General features: G+C 44.9%; 1 protein-coding gene across 1 annotated transcript; it reads right to left on the reverse strand.

The window, feature by feature from the left end:
• Positions 1-88: 88 nt before the first annotated feature.
• fam53b (family with sequence similarity 53 member B) lies at positions 89-16,594 on the reverse strand. Its single transcript, XM_074620210.1, has 5 exons — positions 16,402-16,594; positions 9,545-9,779; positions 8,666-8,720; positions 5,735-6,492; positions 89-1,170 (listed from the first exon to the last, which is right to left on the reverse strand). Exons 2-5 carry the CDS (start codon positions 9,632-9,634, stop codon positions 850-852), a joined length of 1,224 nt encoding a protein of 407 aa, XP_074476311.1. The 5' UTR covers positions 9,635-9,779; positions 16,402-16,594; the 3' UTR covers positions 89-849.
• Positions 16,595-17,026: the final 432 nt, after the last annotated feature.

Below are 17,026 nucleotides of genomic sequence, written 5' to 3' on the forward strand. Positions count from 1 at the left end.
CAGCAAACAAATGATATTGTGAAAGTAGCTCAGGACACACTCAGGATTTTGTGAATAAAGACGCTGAAATAACGTAATTACAAAATGACACATTTAAAACTGTGTTTTATTTGTATAGAAATATGCTCATGTTTTACATAACTTTGTAGTTACAAATCGTAAAAAGAAAGAATATTAACGCTATTAGCATCACAAAGTTCCTCTCACACAAACGAGGGGGGTAGATCTCAAGAGAGAAGCCTGATGTTACTGTGTGAAATGTTAAGCTCTTCAATATAACTTTACAGGTTGTGTGTGTGCGTGCAGCTTGTTGCTCAGTAAGAGTGAAAGGGGCTTTTACTAACAGTAGCTCTCGAAGTAGTCTTCATTTCTATCCATCATGTGCTCATGTACTGTTGAAGAACGTCAGAGGAACGGACACTCTTTACTAGTGCAGAGAATTTATACAAACCTGCTGTGAATTCTCTCCAAAACGTAGTACAATGAAGGTAATCAGTTACAGAGAAATGTTAAAGACCCCAGTCTCTGAGCCAACGTTAATATATCATTTTTATATTTATCAGTTCTATCATATCCACCCGAATCCGTCCTCCCCGACTTCCTTGTTCTCCTGAGACACAGTTGAGATAGCGCACAGTGTGGGAGCAGCTTCTGACTACGCGAAGCCCACAAAGCTCCTGCTCAATCTCTCCTTTAGAAAGAAAAAAAAAAAAAAAACAAGTGCTGGAACGCTCACTGCATTTCCACTTGCTTTTGTCCTTAAGACTATCAGTACTGTTTACTGCACCGCCTGGTGATAAACTTTCAGTCCCCCTACGTAAGCGTCCCCAGAGAGGAAGACAGTCTAGCTCAGTTCCTCTCGATTTGCTCAATGTCGAGCTCGCCTCCGAGCTGATACACGTCCTTCCTCATGCTACACAGCCCCGCCCACAGAGGCTCACTGTCCTTCCCATTGGTCGTCCCTGGCATCCAGTCCACCTCCTCGATGGTGGGGTCCGACGGCACGTTCCTGGTGATCTCGCCCTCTTTGGTCCGACCGTCCTCCGAGCCGCGTTCGTTCGCCGACGAGTCGTCAGCGGTGCTCCTGAGAGTGGGGAGGGCCTGGCTCGACTCGCAGACGTCTTTGCCTGTGATTCCCGGGCAGCTGAGGCTGTGGAAATTCCGAAGTTTCTGTGGAAATACAGAGAGATATGTATTTTTTTAGACGCATGAGCTTGATGTTCTCAAGGAAACATAAACAAATATGTCAAATCTTTGGTGTGGTAGGAGTCTCCATGGTGATGGCATATGTGGTGAGGAAACCAAAAACATTTCCTTCATCTTGGACTATGACCCATGATGTCCTGACTAGTGCACAAACAAAACTAAAAGGCACACAGCCATCCTGTGAAAACAATCCCTCTACTGTACTCGTACAGTATGTGGGTGAGTCAGAGAGCTGGACACTGAGCAACAACCATTGCAATATAAAAGAGTAACAAGATTTGACGTGTATAAATTTAGCCTGCATTACATACTGGAGCAACTGGTAGTTGGACGATTGCGATCTGAGGTCCAACTGGAACCCAGGCAGCGAGTGGCCTGATTACCCAGAGGGCAGACATCACTCATGTCGGCCTTTTGACTCTGCTGGCCTTTCACTACAACTGCACAATGAACGCATACATCTGGGAAACCCGGGAGAAACCTCCTTGGGCAAATCCACATGTGCCAGAGCTGCTGCAGGCGAGTCCTGCGACAGCTGTGCGTGCTGGAGTGGAAGGCTTTATGGCCGAGGCTTATCCGATCTGTACGGCTAATTCGGAGAAAGCAGGACAGCTGCCTCACGCCAGACCACTACGGTGTTGGGCCAGAAGGACACAGGAGAATGGGGCCTCTGTGAAGCCTCCTGTCACTTGTGTGCTTATGCAATACCTAACAAGCATGGCACTGTTGGGGGTGCAGGTCACAGCCAAGTGTATGAACTGCGGCTGCAAATGATCGATCCTCCGAGAGCACAAAGTGTCGCTTTGAGTGACAGGTGGCTGCCGTACGAGGCTGCTAGCTGTCTGCTCTGCTGCGTCTCCCGGGGCCCGCCTCAGCTCCACCAACCATCCACTTAGCCCATTTTTGGATTAGCCGGGAGTTAAGATGTGTCTGTCTGCATATGTCCATATTTTATAGTCTGTGATTATGATCCACGTCTACGACCAAACCGCAGTGAGAAAGGTCTCTGCGGCGGGCAGCAGTAGATCAAACGGGGGCCCTGATGTTTTTCTTGGCTCCGGTCAAGCGGGTCCATTTGTCAGCACCAGGCCAGTGTCACATTGCTGCCTTCTGCAATACCACTTCAGTCTCAATCGTCAGGATTTTCTGGCCCAGGCCATGGGGCCAGACTGATAATGTTGATAATGTCAGCACTGTTTTGCTATAGTCCAGACTACTCGTAGCCTTAACTAAACCAATACTCCTTTTTCCACCAAAATTAGCCCGTATTTGCAGGTTTTTTAAACACTTGGAAACCCACTAAAAATAGATGATAGACTCCGTTCCCATTGCCGCAGTAGATAAGTATGCCTTGCTGTTTTTTTTCCCTGGTGTGCCACGTTCAACGTCACAGACGCGCCAGAAAACAGGGTTAGTAGACAATGAAAATGTTACGGTGGTTACTTCTTTTTTTATATCTCATTCAGTTGCTCTTTCAAAACCTCAAACCAGAGTTGGTGATTGTTGGAACAGTGGAAAGTAACAAAGATGTTACTGTTTCTGTCATTGGAGTCTGGTGGCTTCGAGGAGCGCATACAACGGTTGTTTCTTTTCACATCTAAATCGGTGAATTAAGGGTTTATTTTGACCAAACCGGTGATTGTTGGAACAATGGACAGACTGGTGGCTTTGAGGAGAGCATAGTAATTGTATGATTTGTACGTTAATACATTATAATTGTCCAAATCGTTAATTTTATTTATTATATTCACTCCAACGCGCGTCACATAGCATTGCACCGGAAAAGGGGCGAAAATTAGTAAATTGTCCCGGGAATGAATGCCGATTGTAACCTTTCCCACTAAAGAGGGAAAGGGGCTCAAGTATAGCTCAAACTTAGAACAGGAGGAGGAGTTTCACAGTGTCCTCAAACAACTTACTGCACCACATTACAATGCAGGTCATGAATAAGTGCTGCCGCTGTCCAGTTTGTCTGCTACTATCACCCATCCCCTCGATCTCTGAATGAAATGGAGAAGAGAGCCGACTCCTCATCCATACTGACCTTGACTCTCCGTCAATACAAGCTGATCAATAGCTCATGAGGCCCGGTTGTGGCAGCGATCCACCCACTGAGCTGAATTTACAGAAATCAATATCTCTTTACCCAACACGCATCTCCCCTGTGCGACGATCCATACCCTCTGCCACAGCTGCTCTACTTCCTGACATTCGTGGAGCCGCAGTAGAGGGCAGCGGTTTCTCCCGGGGTAAACTACACCGTTTGTGGCGTGTGGATGAGAGGACACTTTAGAGACACACTCAGCACTGTGACCAAGCTTTGAATAGTAAGGTGACTTTGAGTACTGATAGGGGGTGACGCGTGTGAAGCCCTTGAGTTGAATGCCAAGGAACTTCTTTTCCAGTTATTTTCTGAATCTTTTACAGCTGCACACTTCAGACTTCTAGGTTTAACGAGACTTGGTGAAAACCGAGTATATGTCTGGACCGTGTACGGTCAGTCTGTGAAGTTGTGGCTAAATTGTTACACACATAGTCAGTGGTCATGTCTATAATGTTAAATCCAGCGGTCTACCAGGTCCGGCGAGGACACTAGGAGACGCGCTGCTCCACTCAACTGGTCGTTCAAGCGGTGACGTACCCCATCGTTGAATGCACCTGATTGGTTCCTGGTTTTCTGCTTGCCGTTTCAAACAGGAAACATGGCGGCCTGGTCGTAAACTTTCTGTTATTCCGTCTGAACAATCCACCAAAATCTACTTCTGAAAACATTTTAAGTGATAAATAGGCTATGCAACTGCTGAATCTCGTTTCATTTTAGAACTAGATCGCCTAGTTTGACAGCTTGGTCCAAGTTTCGTGAGCCGGACGCATCGCGCTGAACAGGCTCAATTGCTTAAATTTGAGATTTTTCAACTTTATGCAAATACAGATCCTTCCCAACTCGTTGCGACACACGTTGAGACGCCCTCCGTCAACGGATCTGGTGGAAATGCGCCGTTAGACGAGCACTCGCGCCAGTGAGTGGAACTGTTCCCATCTTTTCATTTTGAAAGAGCAACGGCCAATGAGGAAACTCCAACACTCGGCCGACCAATCGTGTAACTTCATCACTCAGTGACAGATTTTTTTGTTTGTAGGGCTGGCCATCTCAATTAATCAAATTATCGTTTAGTCTATAAAATGGCAAAAAATAGTGAAAATTGCACGTCATAAGTTCCCAGAGCCCAAGGTGACATCTTTGTCAGCAGCTTGTCCAAAAATCATATATATTAAATTTTAAATGATGTAAAACAAAAAAAGCAGCAAATCCTAACATTTGAGAAGCTGGAAGTGGCTAAGGTGTGGCGTTATCGCTTAATAAATGACTTGAAACAATTAAGCAATTGTTAGCAAGTGTTGTCAGCTGATTTATTATCAGCGCTTTAAATCAGGGTTTAGTTGCATAACTGGGCCAAAATATCTGTAATCTTCTCCAGGGCTTGCCTCTAAACCAGAGTCACTAGAGAACTTTAAAAATATCTTAAAAAGAAAAGATATGATGCAATAAAACACAGCAGTCCCTTTCAATAGAGGAACAGAGAACACAATGCACAAACAGCAGGGAAGATCCAGTGCTAACAATCTCAGCACCCTGACGTTCCTCTGTGAAAATATTGTTCGTCGCCCCGCCTGAAGCTCTTTTCTCTCCCCGTCGACCTCGTACCCTGTTTGGAGCGTGTGCGGCGTCTGCTTGTCATGTCACAGCAGCTCTGTTGTTAAGACTCGGCTGAACTCTGGGTGACTTTCTCAGAGGGGCCAAGTCCAGCTCTGTGTTTATGATCCGGTCGGTGTACGTGTGAAACTTAACTGTGTGTGTCTGCGGGGGCAAAGAAGAGACAAACGCCTGCCAGGATGTGCAGATGGAACGGATTGTCTGTTGAAACACTTCAGAAAAAGGTTCGGCTCGAGCCAGTTGTTACATAAGATCATTTCTTTTATGAAGACATCTGATCATCTACATTAAGAAAAAGGGGCATTCTCTGCTACGTGCGCTGCATTTATGTGATCCGGAACGGGCCTGCGTGACTGAACGATAGCCTTCATTTAACGACGACGCCTGCAGAAACGCTTTGAGGTGTGCTGAGGGAGAACAGACACAATGGCGTGACCTTAGTTGGAAGTGTTTGTTTATCCAACACGGAAGGAGCAAGTTGCCACAACAGCGTAGTATAACTAGCTAATGTTAGTGAGACTGATGGACCAGGCAGAGCTTCCAGCTGGCAGGATTGTTTCCTGAACGTCTTGTCTCGTGCTCTTGACAGTGACACTGTTTTGGAGCACATAAGAGGGCTGTGGCAAGTACAACTAATAAATAAATGGCACATAAAATGCCCTCTGATAAATGATATGACATACTCAGGTGCAACATTAAATATACTGTGTATATTAGGCATCAAGTGATGAGATTTTCAAACTAACTGACAGAGATTGCAGCATTTAATCACGCGTATATTGTCCTGATTAAATAACACTTTTAAAAACTAACCTGGGTCATCTTAGCCAGGTCCAAAGAAGGCCTCTGTTTCTGTGTGTCAGCTGGTCTCCTGCGCTTCACGCCGATCTTCTTGTCGTTGAGGACGCAGGGCTGCGAGCGACTACGGGCGAGACCCCCCTGTCCGCCGCGGCGCTCCAGCTCTGGCGTGGAGTCGGGGGAGCTGGGTGGCGAGGGTCCACGAGGCTCAGGGAGGCAGATTTGTTCATGTGAGAGGTAGAGGGGCTGCGCTGAGGGCTCGGAGGACAGGATCATGGAGGAGGAGGGCGTCAGACCGGTGAAGGCGGAGGGGAGATGCTGGGTGAAGCAGGGCAGCTCCAGGGTGTTGGAGCGTGCGGGCAGGCTGAAGCTGGAGCTGCGCTGCATGGCCGGGAAGCCGAGCTGCGCGTTCCCGCCGCCGCCGCGCTGGACGCTGCCTCCGCTGTGGCACCTCCTCTTCTCCACCGTCGTCCACACGCGAGAGCCCTGAGGGCGCCATGTGGAGCGGCAGCCACCGAGCTCGTCTGAGCAAGAGAGGGACCGGCACTGCCGCTTGCTTGGGGGCGCGGTGGAGTGCGAGGTCGCGGCCTCAGTCAGGCTGAGGTCGTGCAACAAGCTGGTGATTGTGGTCGAAGTGGAGCCGACGTCCCAGTCCCAGTGGGCAGAGCTCTTGTGCACCTCAGGCAGGACGTCCCACAGGCTCTCCAGGCTGGTCCCGACTGGCCTCTGCTGTATGGCACAGCTGTGACCCAACTCACGCCACCGTCTGGTCTCTGCAACACCACATTAATTCTCATTAAATAACCTTTTAGGAAATGAGATGACAGACAAGATGAAAGAAATTATTTATGGGCTTATTTGCACACCAAGACCCTGAATTCCGGCTGAAAATGTTAAAAACAAACTTCATGTTTAGTCTAATATGTATGCATATCAACACTGACACGTCATAAATGATTATGTTATAGTCTCGATTTTCGTGTTTTTGCATATGACAACAGGTTAAAAAAAATCTATGTATGAATGAACTTTAACTGTATGGGAACCTTTTTGTAAGAGGTTTCCCTGAGGCAACGTAGTTGTGTGTTGTCTATCATACAGCCAGCTGTTCAGGATCAACTTGATCATAATAGAGTGCTGCAGGAATGAGTCCTAAAACCCGGAAATGAGCATTCAGCCCTTCGGCTCCTTCGTCTGGAAGTCAGTGGGTTTTTTTAATGGGTTTTTAGTTAGATACTTGAAATAAGGTCTGTGGTTAACACAAGTTTAAAAGATTTTAAAGTAAGGGATAATGTACAGTGAGCTGGTCATTGTTAGACCCCTCAGCGTTTATTGCAAGCAACTGTCCTGGAAAACAGTTTTTAGTGCCACGGTTCTACGATTACGAGAGGTTAAGTTCGGCCACTTCAACACGGACAACATCCATGACACTCCTCCAGTCTGGGTCAGCGTGTTGCTCCCAGCATGTGTACTTTGTAATGACACTACTCTGCTTCGTGTAATTGGCACTAAAAATAAACCTTGTCCTCCAGGCACTGCTTTAGTGTCACAGTGTGTAATCACAGCTAATTGGGGAAAGGGAGCGGAGCTCAATGTCTAACTGACTCGATATCAACCCTCATCTCTGCTGGAGCAAAGCGTGATAAAATGTCAATAACCCATCATAAACATTCAGACTGAAACTTATTATTGTGTTTTTTGTTTTTTGGCAAGAGCTCTATATCAGACCAGCTCCCTCTCTGCGGTTACTGATCGGCTCTGCACCAGCACCACAGCTACCGTGCCAGGAAAGCACCTGTTATTCCCACAACAGAAACTCTGAATTAGTGAATGGGTCAGCCAACTGAACTGGTCAGTCAACTCTGAGTCAGATACTGAATCGTCGAGGCCACTGCCCACTCCTGGTATGCAAAAGGTCTATTCTTCTCCACTGGAGATAAAATCCCAAAATACCATCTACAGTACACGGGCAGGAGGAAGAACAATGGCCAGTGTTAACAACACCTACTGGGGCTGCCAGTGTTACACACTCAATGCCAAGTTACTGCATGAACAGAATACAAGTTAATCTTACAACACAAAGACAGTGAAGGCTGTAACTCATAAGGCTGGGTGAACTAAGGATATCGGCTTTTGTAGTCACAACCAAATTCTCAACCTGGGTACAGCTTTAAAGCACGCAGGAGTGCCGTAAGATCCCGGCTAATGATAAGCCGCTAACACGTAGTCATTAACACACATTCATCTTGGCTGAAACACCTTTCAGGCATTTTTCACATAATGCCGTGTGACCGCCGACCGGATGAAGCAGAAACGGTTTTGCTGCCTTTCTGCCAATAATTTCTTACAAATGTTACACTACAACAACCCCTCAGTAAACTCCTGTTATGTTCTGGCCTCTACAAGCTGCTGAGGACTGTTAAGTACATATTTACTTGTGTAAATGTCAGGTTTCTGATGCAAGTAAGGCATATTGACTGACAACATGGCCCAAAAAAGAAGAAATATGGCGTAAGGCTGGAGGAAATGACGATATATAGCGCAATAGATGTTACTATGAATCATAGTTTATACCAAGGTAGCAATTCCTTTAAAGGTATAGCAGCAAACAACTATTTGCTATGTAAAGATATAGCGGAGTAATGTCTACCTGAGCAGAAAATAAAGTCACTCTCCCTCCGTGTGTGTTGTAATCTGAGCTTCTCTGTGCTTTGTTTACATCGCCGGGCCGGCTGTGTGTGCCTTTTAGTGCATGTGAGCGTGCCCCACTGGCTCGCTCACGGCTGCCAATCTGCACTGTTCATATGGCGTTTACAGCTGATAACGGCATCCCAACCGAACTTTACTTCCTATAACTAAATTACTACTTTGGTTATTTACTAATGAAATTATCCATATCACCCTTACAGCTGTGAGTGTATATTGGTGAGGAAATTGTAAACTTACCCATGAGTCCACAAGAGAAAAGGGCAGTCCCCTGGCTCATGGTCTGTGCCTGGAACTGCAAGAGAGATTCACTGTCAGCTCGCCAGAAAATTACATAAATTCTAGCATTGTCAAGTCAATAAATCAACAAATACAAATAAAATCCTACTGGAAAGTCAAATTATGGGTATGTATAATTGTTGTGGCACAAGACCGTTTTTCAAGACTAAGTGTGACCCATCAACAGAGAGAGAGCTCCACTATTAACGCCTCTGACTGACAGTCCGCCTCAGAGCCTGATGACTTCATTTCACGTGGCCGAGAGGGCAAACTCAGTCCACGTTAGCGAGGGGATTTTCTCACTCTGTGCTGGCTGAGAGGAGGTTTCGACTGCATGGATGCTGATTAGAAAATGAGTCAGAGTTGCTCAGCCTCGTGGGACTAAAATACTCCATTGTCATTTTGAGTGAAGTAAATGGAAACACGGGGGATTCAAAACCAGATGACAAACGCCCTGGTGATAACAGTTGGCAGCTATTATGATGCAATTTTTCAGTAATTGTAACAAAAACATCCCTTATTCCCGATCTTCAACATCACTTCCTGACATTCAGCGAGGCAACACGTATGATTTTTCCAACGGATTTGACTCAGGGGGAAGCTAAAACTCAAATTTAAACTCTGATTAAAGTTGACAAAATAGGAAAATATCATGTAGAGCCATAAAACTGCTGTGGAGTGATGAGTGGCCGGCAACAATTTCCTGATTTAGAGCAGCACCATGTCTTCCTCCCCCTTGACATGTGCAGTTGAGTCCTGTTGGCAAGCCTACGTATAAACACAAAATGACACATTTCACTGAGGAAAAAATGCTTACAAAAGTAGAAAATAACCTCTCACCGGGCCCAAATCTGTACTTTTGGATGTTACATCGTCGGCGCCCTTCTTTTCCAGTGTTTTCTTGAAAATGATCACCATGGCAACACACATCCTTGTCCCAAGCCGTTCCAGTGAGGGCAAGAAAAGCTGGCGGCCATCTTGGCGGGCACGGTGCGAGCGGGCTGGTTTCTCATAAGCTTAAAAAACGGCAGCCCCTCAACTCCTTCAGGAATGTGCTTCACTCCTTGGCCCAATCCTGAGCGGACACACAAAGATGAGCACGGGATTAGAGTTCAGTACATTTCTGACATTCTGTCGACCATATAAGCGGAGAAACAATCCAGATGGATTGGGGGAGAACAGATCCCCTGGGTGGAGGCTCTGCAACACACCGTCAATGGAGGACAAACCCAATGCTCTCAACTGAAAATGAGTCTTTTCAGTATCAAACATGACTTCAGAGGTAGTTCTGGAAAGTGAAGGATGTATCAAACTGTCCAATTCACTTCTGCAGTGTAATCTCTCTCTGCTTAATTGACTGGACATGGTCAACGAGACGTCACCCATTGGTTTGCGGACTGCCTTTTTGAAGCCTTGAGTTCGCCATTTTGGCCGTCGCCATCTTGGTTTCTTGCAACCAGAAGTGACATGAGAGGGTGGAGCTTAATGGTGCCTTCAAATGAAACTCGTGAGCTTGTGTTTACAACATGGGAAGTCGTGTACACGATATGCTTGGCGTTCAAGTGGTTAAGTTGTGAGAACACCGCTGCTAAGCAACGGCGATATTAACGTAACTGTCGGCGTCTAGAAGCCACAGAGGATAATAGTTTAGCAAGCTAGCAAGTAGGTAACATCATGCAGTAAATGCAAAGGCGTAATGTCAGAGGAAAAAGATGAGGCCGTTGGGAATATCAACGTTTTCTTCAGACCTATTATAAAATTACGAAGAATTACAAAACACAATTAAAATTACAATATATTAACTTCCATGGCCTCCGCCATTTCTGGAAATGTCATGTATATGGAAGTAGCATCTTTAGCTATGTTGTGGAGAAACTGTTGAGACTGTGGAGAAATAGATTATGCTGAAGGAGTGCTTGGAAAATGTTTTATGCCGTTTTAACGACTGTGAATCAGCTACTGTTTTCCGTTAAGGACCGAGTTACAAAGCAGGCATTGAGAATTTGATAATCAGAAGACAGATTTTTAGCGGAGTACTCATTGAACCCTGAAGCTCATCTCACACACATTCAAAGAGTCCTCTTGTTTGGAATCTGAAGTTATTGTCATCCTCCACACTGACACTCTTGCAAACCTGTTCAACAAATACAAAAGTGCAAGCTGGAAAGTGGAAATTCAAGGGAGGTTAGTGGTTTGACAAGCTCCTTTAATACTTAAGTGAGCGAGCAAACATTACCAGCAAAACACTCGCTTTGATTCGCAAGGCGTTGCCTATGTCGCCATATGTGGAAGTCTGTAAATTGAAATTACGCTGCATTTTCACTTCCTCGCGTGTCCTCTCCAGAGTGTCACCAAAACTGGAACTTTATACCTCGTTTTGTTCTTGCCTGTCGATGTGGAGGATTATCAGTCATCTGAGAGAGCGAGCGAGTTTCCTCAAAGTGTTCCACACTGGAGCACACAGAGAGGAATAGAGCAAAGTCAAAGTTGTGTAATTGAATCCTCAGGGGCTGGCTGGGAATAGCTGACCTTGCGGTTATCAAAACAACCCTCCTCGTATTAGTGCTGCACCATGGTTACAGTATGCAGCTGATTAGCCACCGACGTAGATCTATATAATCATCACAGAGGATTTTTTACTACCACTAGATCAGTTCCACTTTGAGGCGACGTCAGGTTAGGGGATTGAAACAAAGCGCGGCGGACGCGAGGCGCTCGTACGATGCCTGCAAGGTCAGAGAGTGTTTGAATGACAGCACAACTGCAAGCAGAGAAAGAGACGGTGAAACAAAAGAGCGCTGTGCAGAAGATGAGACACCGTGGGAAACAAAAGAGGCGACATCAGAGGTTGCGGGTGGTGGGGTGGAGTGTGTATGCAGGGGAAGGGTGGTGGTAGTGGTGGTGGTGGGGGGGGTGTAGCATCACAAGACCCTGAGGGAGCTGACATGCTGGAGGTGGTGTTTGCATTCAGCATATGATTTCCATTACTAACATTACGTCAGGAAAACAACTTAAACGCAAGGGTGTTTTTGGCAGAGTTCTGCGAGGAGATCAGCACGGTTCGAGGACGCCTGGCAGCTTTAACTTGCGGCCTTGTGTGTGAAGAGAAAAGAACAGATCAAAGATTGGAGCCGGAGTAGGTCAGGCCAGCTTTTACGGAGCGTGACCATTAACCACACAGATCTGTGTTTCACAGCAGAGATAACTAGGGACGTGCTGGGGTAGAGGAAACACTTGTTTATATATAAGCATTAAGGATGCAGACGGCAGAAGAAAAGCAAATCTCGTCAAAAAGAAGTTGGCAAAGACGAGAAAAGCTCTTTAACGTGATGTTTACCCAAACAAAAAGGACACAAATTATGTTTTCCTTCCCTAGAAAAATGGGAAAAAAAGTCTGACACTCTGAACTCCAAACTGTAAACACTTCTAGTTACAAGAGAGTCACAACAATTTTATCATCTTTCTCATGCTCAGGCATTACGTTTTTTATCCCATAAATCTGAGCGCAGTGCTTTAAATGGGCGAGGTTTAATTATAAACATACCTCAGCTCCATGACATAAGTTGAGCACACAATTATAAAAGCCTAACCTAGCCCCACAGCCTTAAGAGAACCATTCAGACTTGTGACAGTTTGTGAATAGAAAACATGTTGAGAAGCGCTGGCCAAAAGGTCTGTCTTGTACAGACAAAGCTAACCAAGGCATGATCTCCAACGCTTAATGGATCCACCCAATGCATGTTCAAAGATGCAGATGAAGCTATAAATGAGGCGTCTAGAAGCTTGCCCAAGGGGTGCCCCTACCCTTTCTGACGTCAAAACCCGAACCACCTCCGCAACGACGCTGCCATTATCTGGAATCAGTTGGGAGCCTCTATGCTTTCTGCACGCCAATAGCTCTTTATCTGGGCTGGCGCAGCAACGACGATGACAACTGAGAAGTCTAATCTCTGAGAAGGGGAAGAACACTGCAGGACGTTCCCCTCAGACGAGGCCTTTCCATCACATGCAAAACAGGTCTGCAGTGACAGCGGCCTTCCTCAAAAGACAACAATAACGCTGCGTTGGACGAGCTGACGGGACTTCACACACTTCCTTTGTGGTCGCCACGAGCCTTTCAACCATCGCTACTTTGGCGTGTCAGAAATAGCGAGCACGGCCTAAATGAGCGATAGATAGGACAGGAGAGGAAACCACAGAGACAATTGGTATAAAACGGAGGTTTGCAGAGTCAGCTCAAAAGCCTGAGCAGACCCAGCTCTATTTTCTGTACAAGATAGGACACAAGCGTACTACATTATAAATGCCACTTTTAAGACTTGCGGTCAAGCCCAGAAAGACTACAGATTGTCAAGCTTAGCTGTTACAATAGGCGTCTAAACTGTAGTCACCCATGAAAGCTCCGTTTCCCCAATTAGAGCAGCTTTTCCATACATTGCTCAGTAATCCTGCAGGTTAGGCCAACATTACATAAGGATTTGGCAGCTTTGTGTCTGACTGACAATTAGAGCTAATACTAATCCATTTTATAGCACTTGGACAGCTGGTGGAAAACAACACTGTTCGAAATCATTGTTGCGCCCTGTACAGGCTACTGAGCAATGCATGTGTGGACCACTTATAAAAAATACATTTTTAGGATCATCACACATGCTTACAATTTTTAATAAAGCTTTCATCTTTATAGAATTGATACAAAACTTAACATGCAGGCTGAACTGTTAATGCTGAATTTAGAGCTGAAACGATTAATCGATTAATGGTCAACTATTAAATTTATCGCCAACTATTTTGCTAATCATTTTGAGTCATTTTTTAAGAATAAAAAGTCAAAATCCTCTGATTCCAGCTTCTTAAATGTGAATATTTTCTAGTTTCTTTACTCCTCTATGACAGTAAACTGAATATCTTTGAGTTGTGGACAACACAAGACGTTTGGGGACGTCATCTTGGGCTTTGGGAAACACTGATCGACATTAATTAATCGAGAAAATGATCGACAGATTAATCGACAGTGAAAATAAGTGTTAGTTGCAGCCCTTTCAGATGTCCTCCTTTGACATTCCTGCATACATGGCAGTCGGATCTGTGTCCTACTCTCAACAATCCCGGGATTGTGGCCGCCTCGGTAATCCGAGCATCTGCTGAGCACCTGAGATGGCCCCGACTTGAAACCGAACTGAGGGATTTGCGCTGCTCTTCATCACCACACCACTTGTGAAAGGAATGCTGGGTAAAAGTTTAGCTGTCCCCTCTTCCGCAGAGAGATTCCCTAGGCGATGATGTTCCTCAAAAGCTTGTTACCCCGAGCTATTGGCTCTGGTGGTTCTTTGAGTTGCTTGGCTCGTACAGGATCCATATTAGGACTCCCATTTGAGCAGTTCCTCATGTCATAATGGTGGGTGTGTTTACAGAGCATGTAATAAAAGGCAAACAGACACGCAGGGCTCATGAAGACCGGATAATTGAATGACAAATTGGCAAACCAGTTCTGCAGCACCGTGCATCACTTTCACAGTGAAAATTCAAGCTCTTTAAAACTTTCTTTGTTGGCGTTTTTCATTAATTAGGTGCCTCAAAGGGCAGGTGCCACCGAGTTTTGCCGCGGCTCTGACTGAAAAGAAATTTATGAAACTCATTGTGAGGTGGAGGCTAGCCCACAGCTGTCTGCGTGTTCACAGACATTATGTCAAACAGGAGGCACACTCTACATGTAAAGCAGCGAGTGAATAGTCAGAAATGAGCATGGCTGGGAGGCTTCAATAGTAGTTATCAGGCTCAGTTGAGGGCCTGGGGTACAGCCAAGGTCTCACAAGCATGCAGCTGCCCACTTACCATAAACACAAAGGCTCAGCATGGCTATGCATGGCAGCCAAGGAGGCCTACGTTTTAAAGCAGGCCTGCTGTTTAATCATCTCATACATAATCACTTGCACTGTATACATTTGTCCAGGACAAGAGCTTTGTTGAGCTCCGTAATCGAGGCTTTCAGCGAACCTGTCCCAAGTTGGAGAGAAATGTTGTCCACTTGAATGCTAACTCGAACAAAGTCTCTTAATTACAAAAGGGCTGGAGATGGAGACACAACACTCTTCTACTCCCACAGCAGAATAACATTGCATGTTAATAGACCCACAGGGGAATAAGTCACATCCAGTGGATGCAGCCCCTGTCAACTTTCAATCAAAATTAATAGTGGAGAGGAAAGAGCACTCTTGAGTTTTGCATGCAGGAATGCATCCATCCCCCACACTGCACTTCCACTGACCATATATATATGAAACAACATGAGGGAACTTTTTTCCCCAGATTAGTGTTCCAACAATGTCATAACAGTGGCATTACAATCTCAATATCTTCCGTGATATGCGGAAAGAGGAATCATCTGCCAGCTCTGATAGGCAGCCTCTTTTGTACTCGAGCTAAGAACTGCTCAACAGTTTTTCAGATGAGCTTGCCAGCCCTCCAGGTGGATGCCTCTCAGTTTCAGAAGAAAAGGCCCCTGAAAACTGAGCTTGTCCAAGTAACCAGCACAAACAGTCCCCTTAAAACCCCTTTTCCAAAATCCCTCATGAAAGGGAAATGAGTTTGGCAACGAAATTGGTGTGACGGGAGCTCACAGAATGTTACACGCAGGCTACAGAGCAAACAGGATTTTGAACTCGACGGAGAGGCCACGAGCGACCGATGATAAAAATATGAAATGTAAAAATGACACATCTGTGCTTTAACATCATATTTCTTTTTAAATTATAATATATGCATGTTCTTATGAACTTCAGCAGTCATAATCATGGCAATGGGACACTCTTGAGAAGTTCAGGTTTAACAAGCTCTAGTGGTAATGATGTTAAATTGCAGAATCTGTTGGATTGTTTGTCAGCCAGCTCTGTCTTCATACCTGAGGGGGAAGATTGGCTAGATAAAGATAAAAACAACAACATTCCTCTGCAACGGCACAAACTGGAGCATACAAGAAAAAGGGTCTGGGGAAAAAACCCAAATGACATGGACACTAAATAATGTGGTCAGCTATAAAGGCATGCACCTAGTGGCTTATTAAAAATTATAAAAATTGCAATCAGATAACACCTATCTTGCCATGTCTGTGCTTCAAAGCCAATTCACATAAAACTTAACTTTAGATCCAATAAACTTAATATCTCTTTGCAAACTTTATGGATCACTTTGTCAACTAATCTGATTGAGTTTACTCTTATTGCCAGATCAGATGTCAAACAAGTCAAACATACTTTCAAGAAAATGATTGCATGAATAACTGTGGATCATTTGTAAGACTGCATATGTATGAACATGTCTGAACTTCACAAAAACTCACTGACACTTGTTTTAATAGCCTTCCCTGTAACTTTGCATCACATAGTGGTCTTTAACAATCTATTACATGGTTATATATGCATAAAAACAAGAAGAAAGAACTATAAAAATCTGTTCAAGCTGCATTTATGCAAGACAAAAGAGACACAAAGCTATGGCTGTACATGAGGATAATGCTAAGCTACCTAACAGGAGCTGTGTTAATAAGTTTCCACAAAGAAGACTACTTCGATTTAGACTTGTCAGCATATAAATAACTATTCATGCAAATGAAAACACAAGGGAGCATCACACTTTTACAGCTCCTAAGTTAGTTAGCATAGAAAACTTTATTATTATGAGCAAAAAGTACCACTCACAAGCATCACGGTGGGAGCTTCGTTTATCTCCTAGTTTCTCTGGACCATGTTGAGTGTTTTTGTTCTAGTAGAAAACCAGAACAAGGCGTCAGACAGACAGGAAGCAGAGAGAGAGAGACGAGCAGCAGCAGCTCACTTCACGTCCTGCTGCAGGCAGCTTTACTACAACATTGCCCCAGTGCACTACTGTCCAAGACTGCACGCTAATGAGCCTGTGACAACATACAACGGGCGGTACCACTTTTGACAGGGGTGAGAGGGGTGTCCAAAAAAGTTATTTGGACCGCTAAATCTTTCAGTTTTACCTTAATTATTCTATCCGGCTTATTTAAACATTATATCAAATTCAGCTGAACTTTTAAGTTGTAGAAAGTACAACTGTAATCTATTTAATACTTTTTTTTTTATAACTCTAGCACCCCCGCTCCTCTAACTTAGTGGTATGATCCACCCCGCAGTAATGAAAAGTAATCACAGTTTTGAAGCTGTGCATATAGACACTGCACTTTTACAATATACAGAGGTGTAACGTGATAACCTGCCAACTGTGTGTGACTTAAAGTGCCAGATGGAGATGGAGGCTGAAAGAGGAAGATGAGGTATATGTATATATATATATGTATAT

The sequence above is a fragment of the Sebastes fasciatus genome, chromosome 20 (genome assembly GCF_043250625.1).
Source record: "Sebastes fasciatus isolate fSebFas1 chromosome 20, fSebFas1.pri, whole genome shotgun sequence".
Lineage (NCBI taxonomy): Eukaryota > Metazoa > Chordata > Actinopteri > Perciformes > Sebastidae > Sebastes > Sebastes fasciatus.

Coding starts and splice junctions, on each gene's coding strand:
- fam53b (XM_074620210.1), bottom strand. CDS start 9,634: ATGTGTGTTGCCATGGTGATCATTTTCAAGAAAACACTGGAAAAGAAG. Junction 6,493..8,665: donor TTTCTCTTGTGGACTCATGG/GTAAGTTTACAA, acceptor GTGGTGTTGCAG/AGACCAGACGGTGGCGTGAG. Junction 1,171..5,734: donor ACCTGGCTAAGATGACCCAG/GTTAGTTTTTAA, acceptor GTATTTCCACAG/AAACTTCGGAATTTCCACAG.